The sequence below is a fragment of the Neoarius graeffei genome, chromosome 16 (assembly GCF_027579695.1).
Source record: "Neoarius graeffei isolate fNeoGra1 chromosome 16, fNeoGra1.pri, whole genome shotgun sequence".
Lineage (NCBI taxonomy): Eukaryota > Metazoa > Chordata > Actinopteri > Siluriformes > Ariidae > Neoarius > Neoarius graeffei.
Genome location: NC_083584.1, coordinates 62043543 through 62062382, shown reverse-complemented (window position 1 = coordinate 62062382; position 18840 = coordinate 62043543). Strand labels below are relative to the sequence as shown.

Below are 18840 nucleotides of genomic sequence, written 5' to 3'. Positions count from 1 at the left end.
CCCCACCATCCGTCACAACATCCCCACTGCTGCCCCCCTCCCCACCATCCGTCACAACATCCCCACTGCTGCCCCCCTCCCCACCATCCGTCACAACATCCCCACTGCTGCCCCCCTCCCCACCATCCGTCACAACATCCCCACTGCTGCCCCCCTCCCCACCATCCGTCACAACATCCCCACTGCTGCCCCCCTCCCCACCATCCGTCACAACATCCCCACTGCTGCCCCCCTCCCCACCATCCGTCACAACATCCCCACTGCTGCCCCCCTCCCCACCATCCATCACAGCAGCCACACCGCTGTCCCCCTCCCCACCATCAGTCACAGCAGCCACACCGCTGCCCCCCTCCCCACCATCTGTCACAACAGCCACACTGCTGCCCCCCTCCCCACCATCCGTCACAACATCGCCACTGCTGCCCCGTTCCCCACCGTCAGTCACAGCAGCCACACTGCTGCCCCGTTCCCCACCATCAGTCACAGCAGCCACACCGCTGCCCCCCTCCCCGCTGCCAGTCACCACAGTCACACCGCAGCTCCCCTCCCTGCTGCCAGTCACAGCAGTCACACTGCTGCCCCCTCCCTGCTGCCAGTCACAGCAGCCACACTGCTGCCCTCCTCCCCGCTGCCAGTCACAGTAGCCACACTGTTGCCCTGTTCCCCACTGCCAGTCACAGCAGCCACACTACTGCCCCCCCCCGCTGTCCATCACAACAGCCACACTGCTGCCTCCCTCCCCACCGTCATTCACAACAGTCGTACTGCTGCCCCCGTCCCCACCGTCAGTCACAACAGCCGCACTGCTGCCCCCTCCCCGCTGCCATTACAACAGTCGCACCGCTGCCCCCGTCTCCACCGTCAGTCACAACAGCCGCACTGCTGCCCTCCTCCCCGCTGCCAGTCACAGCAGCCACACTGCTGCCCACCTACCCACCGTCCGTCACAACAGCCACACTGCTGCCCCCCTCCCCACCATCCATCACAACAGTCACACTGCTGCCCCCCTCCCCACTGCCAGTCACAGCAACCACACTGCTGCCCCCTCCCCACTGCCAATCACAGCAGCCACACTGCTGCCCCCCTCCCCACCATTCTTCACAACAGCCACACTGCTGCCCCCCTCCCCACCATCAGTCACAGCAGCCACACTGCTGCCCCCCTGCCCACCATCAGTCACAACAGCCACACTGCTGCCCCCCTCCCCACCGTCCATCACAGAAGCCACACTGCTGCCCCCCTCCCCACCATCAGTCACAGCAGCCACACCTCTGCCCCCTCCCCACCGTTCGTCACAACAGCCACACTGCTGCCCCCCTCCCCGCTGCCAGTCATCGCAGTCACACCTCTGCCCCCCTCCCCGCTGCCAGTCACAGCAGCCACACTGCTGCCCCCCTCCCCACCGTCCGTCACAACAGCCACACTGCTGCCCCCCTCCCCACTGTCCATCACAGCAGCCACAACGCTGCCCCCCTCCCCACCATCAGTCACAGCAGCCACACCGCTGCCCCCTCCCCACCGTCCGTCACAACAGCCACATTGCTGCCCCCCTCCCCACTGCCAGTCATCGCAGTCACATCGCTGCCCTCCTCCCCACTGTCAGTTACAACAGCCACACTGCTGCCCCCCTCCCCACTGTCCATCACAGCAGCCACAACGCTGCCCCCCTCCCCACCATCAGTCACAGCAGCCACACCGCTGCCCCCTCCCCACCGTCCGTCACAACAGCCACATTGCTGCCCCCCTCCCCACTGCCAGTCATCGCAGTCACACCGCTGCCCTCCTCCCCACTGTCAGTTACAACAGCCACACCACTGCCCCCCTCCCCACTGCCAGTCACAGCAGCCACACTGCTGCCCTCCTCCCCACTGTCAGTTACAACAGCCACACTGCTGCCCCCCTCCCCGCCGCCAGTCACAGCAGCCACACCACTGCCCCCCTCCCCACTGCCAGTCACAGCAGCCACACTGCTGCCCCCCTCCCCACCGTCCGTCACAACAGCCACACTGCTGCCCCCCTTCCCACCATCAGTGACAGCAGCCACACTGCTGCCCCCCTTCCCACCATCAGTCACAGCAGCCACACCTCTGCCCCCTCCCCACCGTCCATCACAACAGCCACACTGCTGCCCCCCTCCCCGCTGCCAGTCATCACAGTCACACCTCTGTCCCCTCCCCGCTGCCAGTCACAGCAGCCACACTGCTGCCCCCCTCCCCACCATCCGTCACAACAGCCACACTGCTGCCCCCCTCCCCACCGTCCATCACAGCAGCCACACTGCTGCCCCCCTCCCCACCATCAATCACAGCAGCCACACCTCTGCCCCTCCCTACCGTCCATCACAACAGCCACACTGCTGCCCCCCTCCCCACCGTCCATCACAACAGCCACACTGCTGCCCCCCTCCCCGCTGCCAGTCATCGCAGCCACACCTCTGCCCCCTCCCTACCGTCCATCACAACAGCCACACTGCTGCCCCCCTCCCCACCGTCCATCACAACAGCCACACTGCTGCCCCCCTCCCCGCTGTCAGTCACCACAGTCACACTGCTGCCCCCCTCTCCACCGTCAGTCACAACAGCCACACCGCTGCCCCTTCCCCACCGTCAGTTACAACAGCCACACCATTGCCCCCCTCCCCGCTGTCAGTCACCACAGTCACACTACTGCCCCCTTCCCCACTGTCAGTTACAACAGCCACACCACTGCCCCCCTCCCTGCTGTCAGTCACCACAGTCACACCGATGCCCCCCTCCCCACCGTCAGTTACAACAGCCACACCGCTGCCCCCCTCCTTGCTGTCAGTTACACTGCTACCTCTTTCCTCACTAACAGTTCCAGTGGCAGCAGCCAGCCCTGCTACACGCTGTCTGTGGGGATAAGCGAACCGCTTGTGACCCACATCTCCACGTTCAAAACATTTCATGCTCCCCGAGCTCGCATACACCGTGTAAAACCTTTCCTCATGTTTAGCACTGAAGGAAACATCCAGAGTCGGTGAATTCAAAAACATGAACACTTGTCTCCGTAGAGACCGAACATGCTTCAATTTATCATTTTTACAGCCCAAACTCACTGTCTGGATTCCGCTCGCAAACTTCCCAAAGCACTTCAGTTCTCGCTCCAGCGCCTCGTTGGGAATAAACGGGGGGACTCCGGATATGGTCAACCGGATGGAAGGCACCACCAGCAGGGAAACTTAGTAACAAGCTCCTGATGTTTCATAAACACCACTACAGCTTTCTTCATGCGGGAAACACACACGATGTTTCCATAACCCACTTGTTCTCCGAGCGCGAGCAGCACCTGCTCCACCGGAACCGTAGGTTGTGGCACCACCCTTACCCCATGTTTCAAGGACAGGGGCGGCATCCCGGAGGACGCCATCCCCGCCGAAACAGCCAACAAACACACACACACACTAAACCACACTACCAACAACTGCAAGATAATCAGATAATAAATATCACAAGAAAAAAACAATAGAAAAGTTAGAAAAGAAAGTTGCAAACTCTCAGCCAAAACTCACCACACCCTTCACCACCAATCTCCCAGCATGCAGTGCAGAGAGAGAGAGAGAGAGAGAGAGAGAGAGAAACAGACAGAGAGAGACCAACAGAGACAGACAGACAAAGCGAGAAAGAAAGACAGACAGACAGAGAGAGAGGCTGACAGAAAAAGAGAGAGAGAGAGAGACCGACAGAGATAGAAAGACAGACAGAGAGAAATAGACAGACAGAGAGAGAAAAAGAAAGACAGACAGAGAGAGAGACTGACAGAGAGACAGGCAGACAGACAGAGAGAGAGAAAGACAGACAAAGAGAAAGAGAGAGAAAGACAGAGAGAGAGGCAGACAGACACAGAGAGAGAGAAAGACAGACACAGAGAGAGGGGGGGACAGACAGACAGAGAGAGAGAGAGAGAAGAGAGAGCAAGAGAGAGAAAGACAGACAGGAATGACTCACCATTTTCTTCTTTTGTTTGGAGCTATCTTTGCAGACAAAAACAACAGCTGTTTTAAACACTACAAGCAAGAAGAGAACGAAACCCCATTAATGAAATCATCAAAGAGCAGTTTACACGAACAACACACTTGGTGGTGTACTTTTCGAGGAAAATAATCAACCATGGGCTGGTGTGATGCAGAGCTACCCAAAGCAGACTTGATTATTTTCCTCTGCGAGCTCTTCAAACTGTAATCCAAAGTTTACAGTTTGAACTAACCTATTTTGTGGACCTTCCACAACAATAAACGTAACTATAAATGGATAAAGAGTACAGCGATCCTCAGAGCAGGGGGGTGTGGCCTACCGAAGGTGGCGAGCTGAGGCTCCTTCTTCCATTTTCCCAGAGAGGACGGAGGATTGAGCCAAATCAGAGTGGTGTGGAGCAGCAGGTCTCCCATGGAAAGATCAGCTACCTACAAACATAGTCTAGTTACTCATCTTTCTTCAGTCGCATACACACACACCCACACACACACACACCTCTTTCTTGTTGCCGGTCTGTTCTGCGATGAGTTGGTCGAACACAGCGCCAAATTCCTCATGGAGCTTCTGCATCTCATTAATGTGGCTAGCTACTTTATTCATGGCCTTTACTGCCACTGCACGCACACACACACACACACACACACACACACACACACACACACACACACACACACACAGTTTGAGATTCCAGCACTTTTGGGATCCAAATATACTGTATATGCACAATAACAAATGCATCTTAAAACAACTCTCTCTCTCAAACACACACACACACACACACACAGTTACCATCCAGGTGGTAGTGCTCTTCACTCTCGGGGTCGGTGAGTGTGTAAAGCTCACGCAGCAGCAGAGGATACTTCAGTACTCTCTGGATGGGTTTAATCAGATATGACTCGAGCGTGGACGAGTGCTGCTGCTTCGGGTTCCTCTCGTCCAGGAACGCCTTAAAGTCTGGGTCCGTCTTTGCTGGACAAACACACACACACACAAAGTCAGGATGTCAACAAGCCACACACTGGGCTTCATTTATTAAACTTGGATATGCATAAATTTAAATCATAAATAATTTCACGTAAAATTTAATGATAAGTAATTTCATGTTCACGTAAATTTCCATACAAGAATCTCATGATTTTATACACAAATAGTATAAAATCACTCATTAATTTCAAGTAAAAACTAATTTAATGAAGCCTTTTTTTTGCAACTCGATCATTTCATATTAATTCCTTGACAGAAAATGATCCGTAAATGAACACAAATAAAACTAGCCTTTCGAGTAGGACAAAAGTAATGGCACCCTTTAGTAGTTAGCAGTTTTTGTCTCTCTGTGAGCTTTCGTAGATTTTTCAAAGTGTCGCTAAATGTAAAAAAACAGGAGTCATCAGGAGATGACATACCGTATCCCCCCGGCCCCCACATGAAACCCCACTCCAAATTTTCCTAAGTTGAATTGGTTGCCATGGAAATACGGAAAAAATAAAAAATCACAGAAATCCCAAAATGTCAAAAGGCACAACTTCTCTAGTCACTTAACATAACTGTCAGGTTTCGTGAAAAAATTCCTAATAGTTTTTGAGTTATGCCCCAGAAACTAAAACGTTTATAGACGGACAGACAGACGGATGGACAGATGGACAGAGCGATAGCTATACCCCCCCCCCCCCCCACACACACACACACACACATTATATGCTGGGGCGATAACTAGCCGTGTAAATGTGGTGAATGTGCTTGGTAAGCAATGTCTGACTGGCAATTTTCTTCAACACACACACGTGAGTATGAACAAAATCAGCGTTACCAAAACGTGACAAATGAGTCGATGGATAAACCAAGTGCAGTATGAGTGTGCTACCAGATTTGACTACGCTGTCAACTTACGTACACAATAAGCCTCACAATTTACACAGTAAACATGGTATTTCACCAGCATCAGCTGTTTTCTATATGTTCTTAGCAGTCTTTCTAGTCAAATAAGACAGAGAGAAGGACTGAGAGCGATTACCTTTCACCAGGACTTTGGGGACTTTCGTGTGACTTGCACAGAATGCGCTGTAGATCTTAAAGCGATCGGCGTAATAAAGGAATGAACCACCGAGAGAGAAGAGCACTTTCTGGAAAAGCCACAGACAGAGTGATAGAAAGAGAAAGAGGTGGTTATACGGTATACTGTGCACTCGGGTCCTACGAAGAACGCTTGTAATACCATGGCTGTGTCTGAAATCACTCATTCATTCACTACTCCCTACTCACTATATAGGGAATTCTATATAGAGGACTATATAGTGAGGTCATTGGTAAAATGAAGAAAAAAAAACCACTTTCGGACACTACTCCACCGCGCCGTTGTTTACGTCATTACTGTCGCACAATTAAAACGAGCCAGATCAGTCGGCTGGTGGGTTTTCAAAATAATAAAACACATGCATGTATTTTTGTGATCAATCCAGATTATACTGAGCGCGTTTCCCACATTAATCAGTACAAAGTACTTTGTGTCTGCTGCATCTTTCGGTTCTTTTAAATCAAGGCTGAATACTTTCTTTCTTCTTGGCCGCTGCCTTTTATTCAATCACATTTGAGGCTTTTGATTAATTCCTCGCTCTGCACACTTTTATTCTGTTGTCTGCCATTTTTCTTTCAGCGTGACCGCAATGCATGATGCTATATATTGTTTGGTTAGTGACCATCGGTTGTACATTACTTTTCACGGTGCATTGTGGGATACTATGAGTCCATTATATAGGGTGTAATAATTCTCACTATACATTCAGACAGCACTACAAAATGGTGAACTCGCTATATAGTGAGTAGTGAGTGATTTCGGACACAGCGCAAGTCTTTGTTTTTTTTAAGCTCATACTCAATGTTAATCCACATTTCCTACTAACAACATGTCATTTTAATGGAATGTTATAGCAGAATTAGCTAGCTAGCTTCCATCCTGCTGGGTTAAAGAGATTATGTAAAAGCAAAACTGGAGTTGTGCTATTTATGCTTCCTGATGTTTTTCCAATTTACATCAACCAATACAATTGTAGCATTTACAAATACACTGATCAGCTGTAACATCATGACCACTGACAGGTGAAGAGAATAACATTGATTATCTCATGACAGTGGCACCTGTCAAGGGGTGGGATATATGAGGCAGCAAGAGAACAGTCAGTTCTTGAAGTTGATGTGTTGGAAGCAGGAAAAACGGGCAAGCGTAAGGATCTGAGCGACTTTGACAAGGGCCAAATTGTGATGGCTAGATGACGGAGTCTGAACATCTCCAAAATGGCACATCTTGTGGGTTGTTCCTGGTATGCAGTGGTTAGTACCTACCAAAAGTGGTCCAAGGAAGGACAACCAGTGAACCGGTGACAGGGTCATGGGCGTTGAAGGTTCACTGATTCACATGGGGCACGAAGGCTAGCCCATATGGTCCAATCCAGAAGAACAGAAGAGCTACTGTTGCACAAACTGCTGAAAAAGTTAATGCTGACACCTTTCTGTTTTAGCCAGCATTAACTTTTTCAGCAGTTTGAAAACAGTAGCTCTTCTGTGGGATTGGACTATATGGGCAATATTACTCATAAGAACAAAAGAAGATATTAGATATTGCTATCTAAGTAAATACGCAACAAATTTAACCTCTGTTCAGTCTGATTGGGGGATAAAAACCCACACCAAGCTGACTGATGGGGATCATCAGCCATGATGCCGTCCTGGAACTTACTCAGCTGTCGCTCTATAACCTGATAAGTTATAACCTGATAAGACTCTATAACAAGTCTTTTTTTCTCACCTTAAACTGATCGACTCGCTCCAGTTTCTCAAGGTCAGGGACGAGTCGTGTTCCATCCTCCAGTGTGCGCAAAAACTCCACCTGGAACTCCAGCATTTCCGGAAGGTTCCCGAACAACACATCCAACTTAAATAAGCATCACACACGCATACACACACCAAGTCAAACATTCAATACCGTAAACTGTTTCCTTTTTGTGAATATTTATCATCATCTATGGTCTGGTTTATAATGCTAACATGTCAAGAGCAAACTTGATTCGCTTCACCTATAACTGACAAGGAGTTACAGAATACCAAAAATTTAAAGACAAAAAGTGTTTCTATCACAGATAAAACAAGAAGACTGAGTCATCTATATCCCCCGCCCTATCTACCAACTATATACCAAGTTTCAAGATATTGTTTGTCACATTTTTCAAGTTGTGCTGCAGGAAACCAACCCGACCTCTTTACACTGACCTCAGCAGCCCATGGCATAAACCCACCGGACCTTTGGTCCAGGTGAGCTAAAAATTTAAATTTCTCATATTTCTTAGTATCAAAAGGCACATACCTATACATTACTTAATCAACACATATACCAACTTTCAAGACCAAACTACTCAGTTTTCAAGTTCTGCTCCGAAAACAAAACCTACCCCTAAGACTAACCTGAGAGACTAAGTCTGAAATTGTTTCCATGGAAACATGAAATTTTTTAATTTCTCAAATTTCTTTGTATGAAAAGGCACATCTGCATCACTTTGTTAACATGTATACCAAGTTTCAAATCCGTATCATGAATAGTTTTGGATATATGCTCCGGAAACGAATGCTGCTCTTAGAAAATTAATTTTCTATGTAAAAATTTGAAAAATACTTTTTTTTTTTTCAAAAATCCATAATAGCAAAAGGCACCAGTTCACATGTTGCTTGATATGTATACAAAGTTTCATGAAGATATCTCAGTAGTTTTAAAGCTATGGCCCAGAAATGAAAACGTGACTGGACAGACGGACGGACGGAACACGTTTCTATATCCCCCGCCCAAACGAAGTTTGGGCAGGGGATAATAACTAACCATCTTTAAACATCGACAGCCATGACACATGTCAATGCTAACTTATTTAGCTTGCTAAATTTACCACAGAAGGCTATTGCTAGCTATGTAACTCTGCTAATCATAGCCTTATCCTGCTAAAATCAGAACATATCAGGACCTGGTGTTGGTGTCACGACATATTACCAGTTGTAATGTTGACATCTTGCTAAATCTAATTTTACGACATTGTTCAGTTCAAAAGAACTGATTATTTGATTATCATAACATTACCGAGTCTGTTATTGCAATGCTAACGCGCAGGGGTTAAATTGGGATTGGTTATGTGGGGGGGCTCTGCCTCGTACCCGCCCCTGCCCCCGCCGCCCTGCCCCAATATACTTTTTGGAAAATAACCCTCTAATTTGATAACCATATCATATTGCACAGAGATATACACCTTATCTGTGTGTTGTAGGCCTATGTGTGTCTTGTAGTGCCCCCCTACACATTATGGCAGTTTGAATGTAGATTGGTTGGCCAGTGTAACAGATTGTACAGGTTGTTGTACATTGGTTTGAAGGAAATGATTAGTGGGGGGTCTGGGGGTCCTCCCCCAGAAGTTTTTTATTATCATACATGTTCTTTGCTGAATTCTGGTGCATTTTAATAAGTTGTTAGCTGACTTTACAGAGGTAGGTTGAGCAATATCATGTTAAATCTTGTCACATGCCTACAGGTGAAAAATGTGAAGGAGAAATGTTCAGTGAGAAAATTTGAAGGCTTGCACAATCTTAAACCAAAACAGTTGATTTATTTTGGAGGATAAATGTTAAATATGCCAAAACACTGTCAGTCAAATTGTCAATCAAATATATTCATGCAGTGAATGCAACCAAATACAAACAACACTATAACATTGGAAGCATTTATTATTATTGTTATTATTATGTATTCAATTATTTATTTGGCATGTGGTGCTTTTTGTATTGTCTAGAACATACATAAGATGAGCATATTATAGCAGCAAAATAGAAGCACAATCATTTGAATGCAGCTAAAGTTTTGCTGCATTCAAATGATTGTGCTTCTATTTTGCTGCTATAATATGCTCATCTTATGTATGTTCTAGACAATACAAAAAGCACCACATGCCAAATAAATAATTGAATACATAATAATAACAATAATAATTACACTAATAATACACTAATAATATTAACAATAAATAATAATAAATTAACATTAAATTAAATATTAACAATAAATAATAAAACAATAATAATATTAACAATACAGTGAACATAATCATTATCATATTTTTTATTATTAAAAACAAAATATCAAATAATACTGAAGAGGGGAAAAAATAATACTGATCTAAATATGTTGTGTTTTTATTTTTAGACAGTACGTGTTTTGCTAAACACATACTGTCTAAAAATAAAAACACAACATATTTAGATCAGTATTATTTTTTCCCCTCTTCAGTATTATTTGATATTTTGTTTTTAATAATAAAAAATATGATAATGATTATGTTCACTGTATTGTTAATATTATTAGTAGTAGTTGTAACAGCAGTAGAAGTATGTGACTATTTTGTAGCGCACTATCACTTCCAGAAAAAATTCTGATAAGCAACGAAAGCAGAATTTATGCATAGTAAACAAGAAATCTGTAAGCTTCCTCCTCTTTGCTTTCCTCATTTTTAACCTTTAGCTGCTGACCTCTAAAAATCCAAGACAACAAAACAATTTATTAACCTTCTTGTATAAAAGTGAAATTGACTGTATCGACAGTTAATTAAGGCTAGAGCACAAGACGAGTGTTTTGTTTATGTTTGCCAAAGGTAGCTAACTTGAGGCAACGTTAGGCTCAACTTTTGGTCAATCTCAGTAGCTAACTTTAACTGACATCTCCCCCTTCCCCCTGGCTAATTTCTGTCGATAGCTGGGGACTATGGAAATTGAACTCGCCAAATGCACAGACAGTTCGTTCAAGCACCTCTGATGGATTAGGATCGTATGCAGGTAAAAGGGGAGACGGTGTACGGAGAAAATTATAAACAAGTCACAACGCTGAAACACAAGCCCAAAAACCCGCAAACCACGACTTCTGATTTTTTTTTAAAGCGAGCTCACAAAAAAAGAAACCCCAAAGTCGCTTATAAAAAGCGGAATTGGCAACCCACGCAGTGTTCCAGAAACTAGAATCTCTGATCGTAAGTTCTGTTCTAAATAGCTTTGACAGGTCGTCTTGTTATCAGGAAAACTATGATCTATCTCATAAAAGTCATGGGTTTATTGATTAATAAAACGATATTTAATTATTCAGAACTGAAAATCGTGAAAAGGGTTTGTTGCTTTTGATGTGTGCGTGATCATATGCCATCCGCTCCGAGCTTATGTGCCGGGGCTCAGCCCCGGACAGCCCCGGCCCAATTTAACCCCTGCTAACGCGTCTGTTGGTGTTTCTTTCAACCACTGTTCAGTTATACAAAAGTAAACCAACTTATCCATGAAATATCAGTGTTTGTTCGCTAAAACTTTGAAATATGTGTTTGCACTGTAGCTCACCAGATAAATAAACTAGATAACTAGCTAAAATGTGTTAATATGGCAAACAGAATCTACTGGCCATTACAGCTAACTAGCTATACTAGTTATATGCAGATTTCTATACAGCTACAGTTTAAAAGAAAGAAAGAAAGCACAACTTTATTCATCACACACTTGTGAAATTTCCTCTCTGTATTTAACCCATCTGAAGCAGTGAACACACACATGCATGCACACGTGAGCAATGAGCACACACACATACCCAGAGCAGTGGGCAGCCATACTAACAGCGCCCGGGGAGCAGTTGGGAGTTTGGTGCCTCGCTCAAGGCCACCTCAGCCCAAGGCCGTCCCATATTAACCTAACCTGCATGTCTTTGGACTGTGGGGGAAACCGGAGCACCTGGAGGAAACCCACGCGGACACGGGGAGAACATGCGAACTCCACACAGAAAGGCCCTCGCCGGCAACAGGGCTCGAACTCAGAACCTTCTTGCTGTGAGGCAACTGTGCTAACCACTACACCACCGTGCCGCCCCAATGCCGTTTAATGTTTTAGCTAAAAATAAAACGTTTTCTTGAGGTGACGAAACCAAATCCTGAGAATGTGTGTGTGTGTGTGTGTGTACTGTAGCTAGTGCACACACCTACAGATTTTCTGTCATTAAACTGCAGTAATTATGAAACACTGTTCTGCTCTGTGTGTGTGTGTGTGTGTGTGTTACACTTATGGACACATCTGTATTTTACTGCCAGTGTGCCAGTGCGATCCCACACAGTGCTCAACATAGCACTTCACTTGCCCACACACACACACACATACACTCCCTTTTTCTTCTTTACACACCCACACACTGTCTTCTTCTTACCACCCACTGTAGTCTGTCTGTGTGTGTGTATGTGCGTGTGTGTGTGTGTTACCTCATCCTGGGTGAGGAAGCTTTCCTTCTGCAAAGGGGTCAAATACCTCCCGACAAGACAATTCAAATCCTGAAAACACACACACACAATCCTTTTGTCAAACTCCTCAAGTATTAATTGCTTCATGTTAATGTAATTTAATTTCTTAATAAAACAAAAATAACTTGTGTGGACATTCCACAGCATTAAATGTAACTATAAAGAAATAAAAAGTCCCTCATTATGTTTACTTTAATACATTAAAAAATATATTTCCTGTCCGTGATTGTTTTACCACCACAGCACATCCTGTTGTGTTTGATTCTTTACAAATCACATTCGACACACTTTAGGTTTGTTTTTTTGTTTGTTTTTGTTTTTTTTACATTTTTTGTACTGTAGTTTACAGCTGACTATTTACTTCGCATCTTTTACACTATTTTCCCCCCAAATGTCGTCACATACCATTTCCCACACTTTCCTGGGCAGCGTAACACACTCAGAGTAAAGTGCTATCGACCCTCTTCTGCATACATGAGCTCACAGACCGCTACGATTGGCTAGTATCATTGTGAATGACAGGGGAGAGATAGTAAGCCCCTCCCCCCAGACAGCTTGGCTAATTTTGCAATCTTGACTTCCACCACTAGCTGGCTGTGGCATCGTTGGGATTCATACATAGGTGCAATCGCTTGCTTTTCGGAACATACTGTACATTATTGAAAATTGTATATGAATAGTAAACACACACACACACACCTTAACATAGGTGCGCTCGGTCTCCACGAGCTCGCAGATGACCTTGCGCAGTTTATCGGCATCCGAGAGTTGACGAGGAAGTGAGGAAGAGGACGAAGATGAAGCTGCTTCTGATGAAGGGTTCATCTCATGAAGACTCCGGCAAAAAGCAGCGACCTGCTCCGTGCTCTGGAGAGAGAGAAAGACAGAGAGAGAGACAGAGAGAGAGAGGAGATTAGAGGAGTGAGATCTACTGCAATTTCCCTTCTCTCTATATATACGGTACAGGTTCCCAAATGACAGACATACAGCTAGAGAGAGAGAGAGAGAGAGAGAGAGAGGTGGGAATGAGAGCTAAATAAGTCTTTTGAACTGATCTGAGCTATTTTGAGTTAGAGTCGTTCTCAGGGTCCTTCCTGTTTCTCCCTTGCACTCTGTCTCTCTTTCTCTATCTCTTCCTTCCATTTTCTGCTTCATTACCATGTTTGTTTCTCTCTTTCCATCTCACTTTATATATTAAGACCTGATGTATAAAGCTTTTATAAAGCTTTTTGTGTCTGTTTTCAAGAGCAATTCGACTGCACTGCTGAAGGACCTTCCGTGTTATTTAGGAAACCAGACTATAAACCTAAATGCATGTTTTTTTTTTTTGTTGCTGTTTTTTTAAGCCTCACTCACAACCCGCCGTAAGTGTTTTGGACACGCATGGGTCACAGGGTTTGGTAGCTCGCAGCCGTGCCGCAGGGTCGCGGTGAACCTGGGGTAAAGTTTGGGGGAGGAGTACGGGCAAAGTACTTGTCATGTACAGGTTGCACACCTGACTTCCTCGAGGCGTGGGGAAAATTGCGCCGTTAGCCCGTGGAAAGCATATATCTGACGCACGTGTTCAGTGCGTGTTCAGCGAGTGTGGAGTGTGTGAGACTTGCATTTTACCAGTTTCCTGTGCTACGAGTTCGGGCCGCACTTGTGAAGCGTGTGTGATGCATGTGATTAGCACGTTACAATCACTCATAACTTGCATGTGACGCAAGCCAGGAGTGGGTATAAAACCAGCGTGTCTGCAGCATTCTGCATCTGTCTTTCGGCTGAAGAACATTGGATATTTTGTGGGAAAAATGTACAAATTTTCAGTTTAAAGTTTAGAAAATGGCACCCAAGAAGAAGCGAGCAAAAGTGAAGTAACCCAGCCTGAAACAGCGGGGGGGGGGAATTTGATGATGATGGTAGCAGCACCGGCGAGCCCTGCACAGACAGGGAGAAGTTTGCCTTCAAGCCGGCAGAAGGCACACAGCAGCCCGCCAGAGGGATTTTCACAGGTAAATACACACGCTTTAAACATTCATTTCAGTATCTATATGCTTATGTCATTAATATTATATACGCTGATTTTCATGTATGCTTCAGCTAACGACGCCCAGCAGTGAGGATATTGCAATCCCATCATCGCTGTCAGGCCATTGTGCCATGCTCAGTGATGAGGACAAGGACATCCCGACACCCCGTCCCACCACTCAGCAGGAGTCGGAGCAGGACAGCAGCTCGGAGTCAAAGTGTGTTTCAGTGCTCAAACTGTTGGGCTATTTAGTTGGGATTTTTTACAAATGTAATAAAATGCATTATTCCATTATACTCATGTTTTATTATTTGACGTTTGCATGGTAAATTAACATATACTCAAATAAAAACAGCAAATGAGGTGGTCTTCTTCCTTTCTACAATGCTACACGCTACATGATCGGTTCCTTGGTTCCTCTCCAATACAGGGAGTGCAGAATTATTAGGCAAGTTGTATTTTTGAGGATTAGTTTTATTATTGAAAAACAACTATGTTCTTGATGAACCCAAAAGACTCATAAATATCAAAGCTGAGTATTTTTGGAAGTTGGAGTAGGGCTTTCTTAGTTTTAGCTATCTTAGGAGGATATCTGTGTGTGCAGGTGACTATAACTGTGCATAATTATTAGGCAACTTAACAAAAAACAAACATATACCCATTTCACTCATTTATTTTCACCAGGGAAACCAATATAACAACTCAACATTCACTAATATACATTGCTGGCATTCAAAAACAAACAAAAAAAAACAAATCAGTGACTAATATAGCCGCCTTTCTTTACAAGGACACTCAAAAGCCTGCCATCCATGGATTCGGTCAGTGTTTTGATCTGTTTGCGATCAACATTGCGTGCAGCAGCAACCACAGCCTCCCAGACACTGTTCAGAGATGTGTACTGTTTCCCCTCCTTGTAGATCTCACATTTGATGAGGGACCACAGGTTTTCTATGGGGTTCAGATCAGGTGAACAAGGAGGCCACGTCATTAATCTTTCTTCCTTTAGACCCTTTCTGGCCAGCCATGCTGTGGAGTACTTGGATGCGTGTGATGGAGCATTGTCCTGCATGAAAATCATGTTTTTCTTGAAGGATGCTGACTTCTTCCTGTACCACTGCTTGAAGAAGGTGTCTTCCAAAAACTGACAATAGGACTGGGAGTTGAGCTTGACGCCATCCTCAACCCGAAAAGGTCCCACAAGCTCATCTTTGATGATACCAGCCCATACCAGTACCCCACCTCCACCTTGCTGGCGTCTGAGTCGGACTGGAGCTCTCTGCCCTTTGCTGATCCAGCCACGAGCCCATCCATCTGGCCCATCAAGACTCACTCTCATTTCATCTGTCCATAAGACCTTAGAAAAATCAGTCTTGTGATACTTCTTGGCCCAGTCTTGACGTTTCATCTTGTGTGTCTTGTTCAGTGGTGGTCGTTTTTCAGCCTTTGTTATCTTGGCCGTGTCCCTGAGTATTGCACACCTTGTGCTTTTTGACACTCCAGTGATGTTGCAGCTCTGAAATATGGCAAAACTGGTGGCGAGTGGCATCTTGGCAGCTTCACGCTTGACTTTCCTCAGTTCACGGGCAGTTAGTTTGCGCCTTTTTTTTCAACGCGCTTCTTGAGACCCTGTTGCCTATTTTGAATGAAGCGCTTGATTGTTCGATGGTCACGCTTCAAAAGCTGGGCAATTTTAAGAGTGCTCCATCCCTTTGCAATATATGTCACTATTTTTGACTTTTCTGAGTCCGTCAAATCCCTCTTCTGACCCATTTTGCCAAAGGAAAGGAAGTTGCCTAATAATTTTGCACACCTGATATAGGGTGTTGATGTCATTAGACCACCCCCCTGTTCATTACAGAGATGCACATCACCTGGTATGCTTAATTGGTAGGAGGCTTTCAAGCCTATGCAGCTTGGAGTAGGCCAACATGCATAGAGAGGGTAATGTGGTCAACATACTCATTTGCCTAATAATTCTGCACTCCCTGTATATACTGTATACCCAGAGTCTTGCCCCTCGTGTCACGTGCGGATTGCGTGTGCTGTGTGTAGGTCGCGTGCGCACCACACATAGGCGTAGAAATTGAAATGCACTTCTGTCTTGCATGCTGCACAAATAGCAAGTGTGGAATACTTGTGTAGTACTTCTGAGGCACATCACTCATACAATGACCGTGCGTCACTCATGCGTCTTACTGTCATCGCAAAAAGCCCCTACTAGCCGCGCTGCTAGCTTGGTTCAGGTGTACAAAAGGAGTACGGGTCCCGTACGTAGTGTACGCGTTCTTGATTTGTCACAAGACCTGTAGAATTTGCATGTGCAGGACCAAAAGTCTCCACAGGAAGTCTGTGACCTTCTATGGCGCTGAACACATGCAAGTGTCGCGCAAGTCTCAAGCACGGTTTTGGCAATTTTTTTACCGTAGACCGACCGTATGGCAGGTTGTGCATGAGGCTTTGACTTCATGTGCCTTGCAAGTGACGGTGGCAGGGTGGTGTAGTGGTTAGCACTGTCGCCTCACAGCAAGAAGGTTCTGGGTTCGAGCCCCGTGGCCGACGGGGGCCTTTCTGTGCGGAGTTTGCATGTTCTCCCCGTGTCCGCGTGGGTTTCCTCCGGGTGCTCCGGTTTCCCCCACAGTCCAAAGACATGCAGGTTAGGTTAACTGGTGACTCTAAATTGAGCGTAGGTGTGAATGTGAGTGTGAATGGTTGTCTGTGTCTATGTGTCAGCCCTGTGATGACCTGGCGACTTGTTCAGGGTGTACCCCGCCTTTCGCACGTAGTCAGCTGGGATAGGCTCCAGCTTGCCTGCAACCCTGTAGAACAGGATAAAGCGGCTACAGATAATGGATGGATGGACCTTGCAAGTGGCAGTACGCACAGTGCACTTTTATTCCCTGGACACATGCATCTGAGGGGGACTGTGTGAGATCATTTCCTCTCTGTTATGGTTCTGTTCTTATAGATATCCATTACTTATTACAGCGATATCCCCCAGTGCTGTGTCTCTGTATCGATCGGTCAGTAGCTAATTTATTTCTGCTGTTTCACTGCAAAACAATTTGCAGGTTTATACTAATGCGCTAATACATTATGAAGTGCTCCACCTGAACAGATTTAAAACTGTATTAAAAGTCTGGTTGTTGACACGACAGCTCTGCGATGACCTGGCGACTTGTCCAGGGTGCACCCCGCCTCTCGCCCATAGTCAGCTGGGATAGGCTCCAGCTTGCCTGCGACCCTGTAGAACAGGATAAGCGGCTACAGATAATGGATGAATGGATTGTTGACATGAAGTTGTTTGGAAGGAGTCTCCAGTGTCAGTGCTTTGTAACACTCGGCATGAATACTGTATGTAACATGAGGTTTTCCACCACAGGGAAAGTCATGGAGATGGGAAGCTTTACGGTTTACGGTTTATGAGCATCACAACATGCTGCATTTTTGTCTTTTTTAACTTAAAGACAGGCTGGTTAAGGGACAACTGTTGCAAGCTGCTATGTAACGTCAGTAATAACAGGAACTACCCATCCATCCATCCATCCATCCATCCATCCATTATCTATAGCCGCTTTATCCTGTTCTACAGGGTCGCAGGCAAGCTGGAGCCTATCCCAGCTGACTACGGGCGAAAGGCGGGGTACACCCTGGACAAGTCGCCAGGTCATCACAGGGCTGACACATAGACACAGACAACCATTCACACTCCCATTCACACCTACGGTCAATTTAGAGTCACCAGTTAACCTAACCTGCATGTCTTTGGACTGTGGGGGAAACCGGAGCACCCGGAGGAAACCCACGCGGACACGGGGAGAACATGCAAACTCCGCACAGAAAGGCCCTCGCCGGCCGCTGGGCTCGAACCCGGACCTTCTTGCTGTGAGGCGACAGCGCTAACTACTACACCACCGTGCCGCCCCATAACAGGAACTACATAACTATAAATGGATAAAAAGAGCCACGTTTAATCACACAATCATTTCAACCGCATCACATTATCAATTAAATTGCAATTTGTATCTCACGCAGAGAGGCATTTACTAGCATCGCAGGTGTTGAACTGCAGCCTTACTAATGCTGTCTTCGTCTCTCTCTCTATAAGTCTGTCTTTATTTCTGTTTTTTCTCCTACTGACAGCTTTACTTTGCTCCAAACTAAAACACAAGCATGAGCACCTGTCCTTCGGAGCGGTTGCCATGGGGACACATTTATGCCAATGGACTGATGAAGAGCAGAACTGCATGCACACACACATGCGCGCACACACACACACACACGCTGTGATTGCCAGTTACCGAGGACTGAATGTTCTGAGCAGAAGTGACAGCAAATGTCAAATTCACACCAAACTTCTCTCTGCATCGCTTCTTCTCTTTCTTCTCTCAGCTCCTCTGCTTTCTCTGTCTTTATTTTGTTTCTGTCTCTCTTTTCCCTCAGGAAATGGCAGCTTCAAACAAACAATTTGTAAAACTGCAAACTGTATGTTTAATAA

General features: G+C 46.0%; 1 protein-coding gene across 2 annotated transcripts in view; it reads right to left on the bottom strand.

The window, feature by feature from the left end:
• The window catches only part of tiam1b (TIAM Rac1 associated GEF 1b), a 119627-nt gene that overhangs the window by 16270 nt on the left and 84517 nt on the right, over nucleotides 1-18840 (bottom strand). For both annotated transcript variants that reach the window (XM_060943337.1, XM_060943338.1), the window contains exons 18-25: nucleotides 13031-13198; nucleotides 12293-12361; nucleotides 7792-7917; nucleotides 6004-6112; nucleotides 4782-4961; nucleotides 4488-4606; nucleotides 4312-4420; nucleotides 3966-4024 (exon numbers count right to left, since the gene is read on the bottom strand). In XM_060943337.1, coding sequence (XP_060799320.1) covers nucleotides 3966-4024; nucleotides 4312-4420; nucleotides 4488-4606; nucleotides 4782-4961; nucleotides 6004-6112; nucleotides 7792-7917; nucleotides 12293-12361; nucleotides 13031-13198 — 939 coding nt within the window. The remainder of the gene's footprint in view (nucleotides 1-3965; nucleotides 4025-4311; nucleotides 4421-4487; nucleotides 4607-4781; nucleotides 4962-6003; nucleotides 6113-7791; nucleotides 7918-12292; nucleotides 12362-13030; nucleotides 13199-18840) is intronic.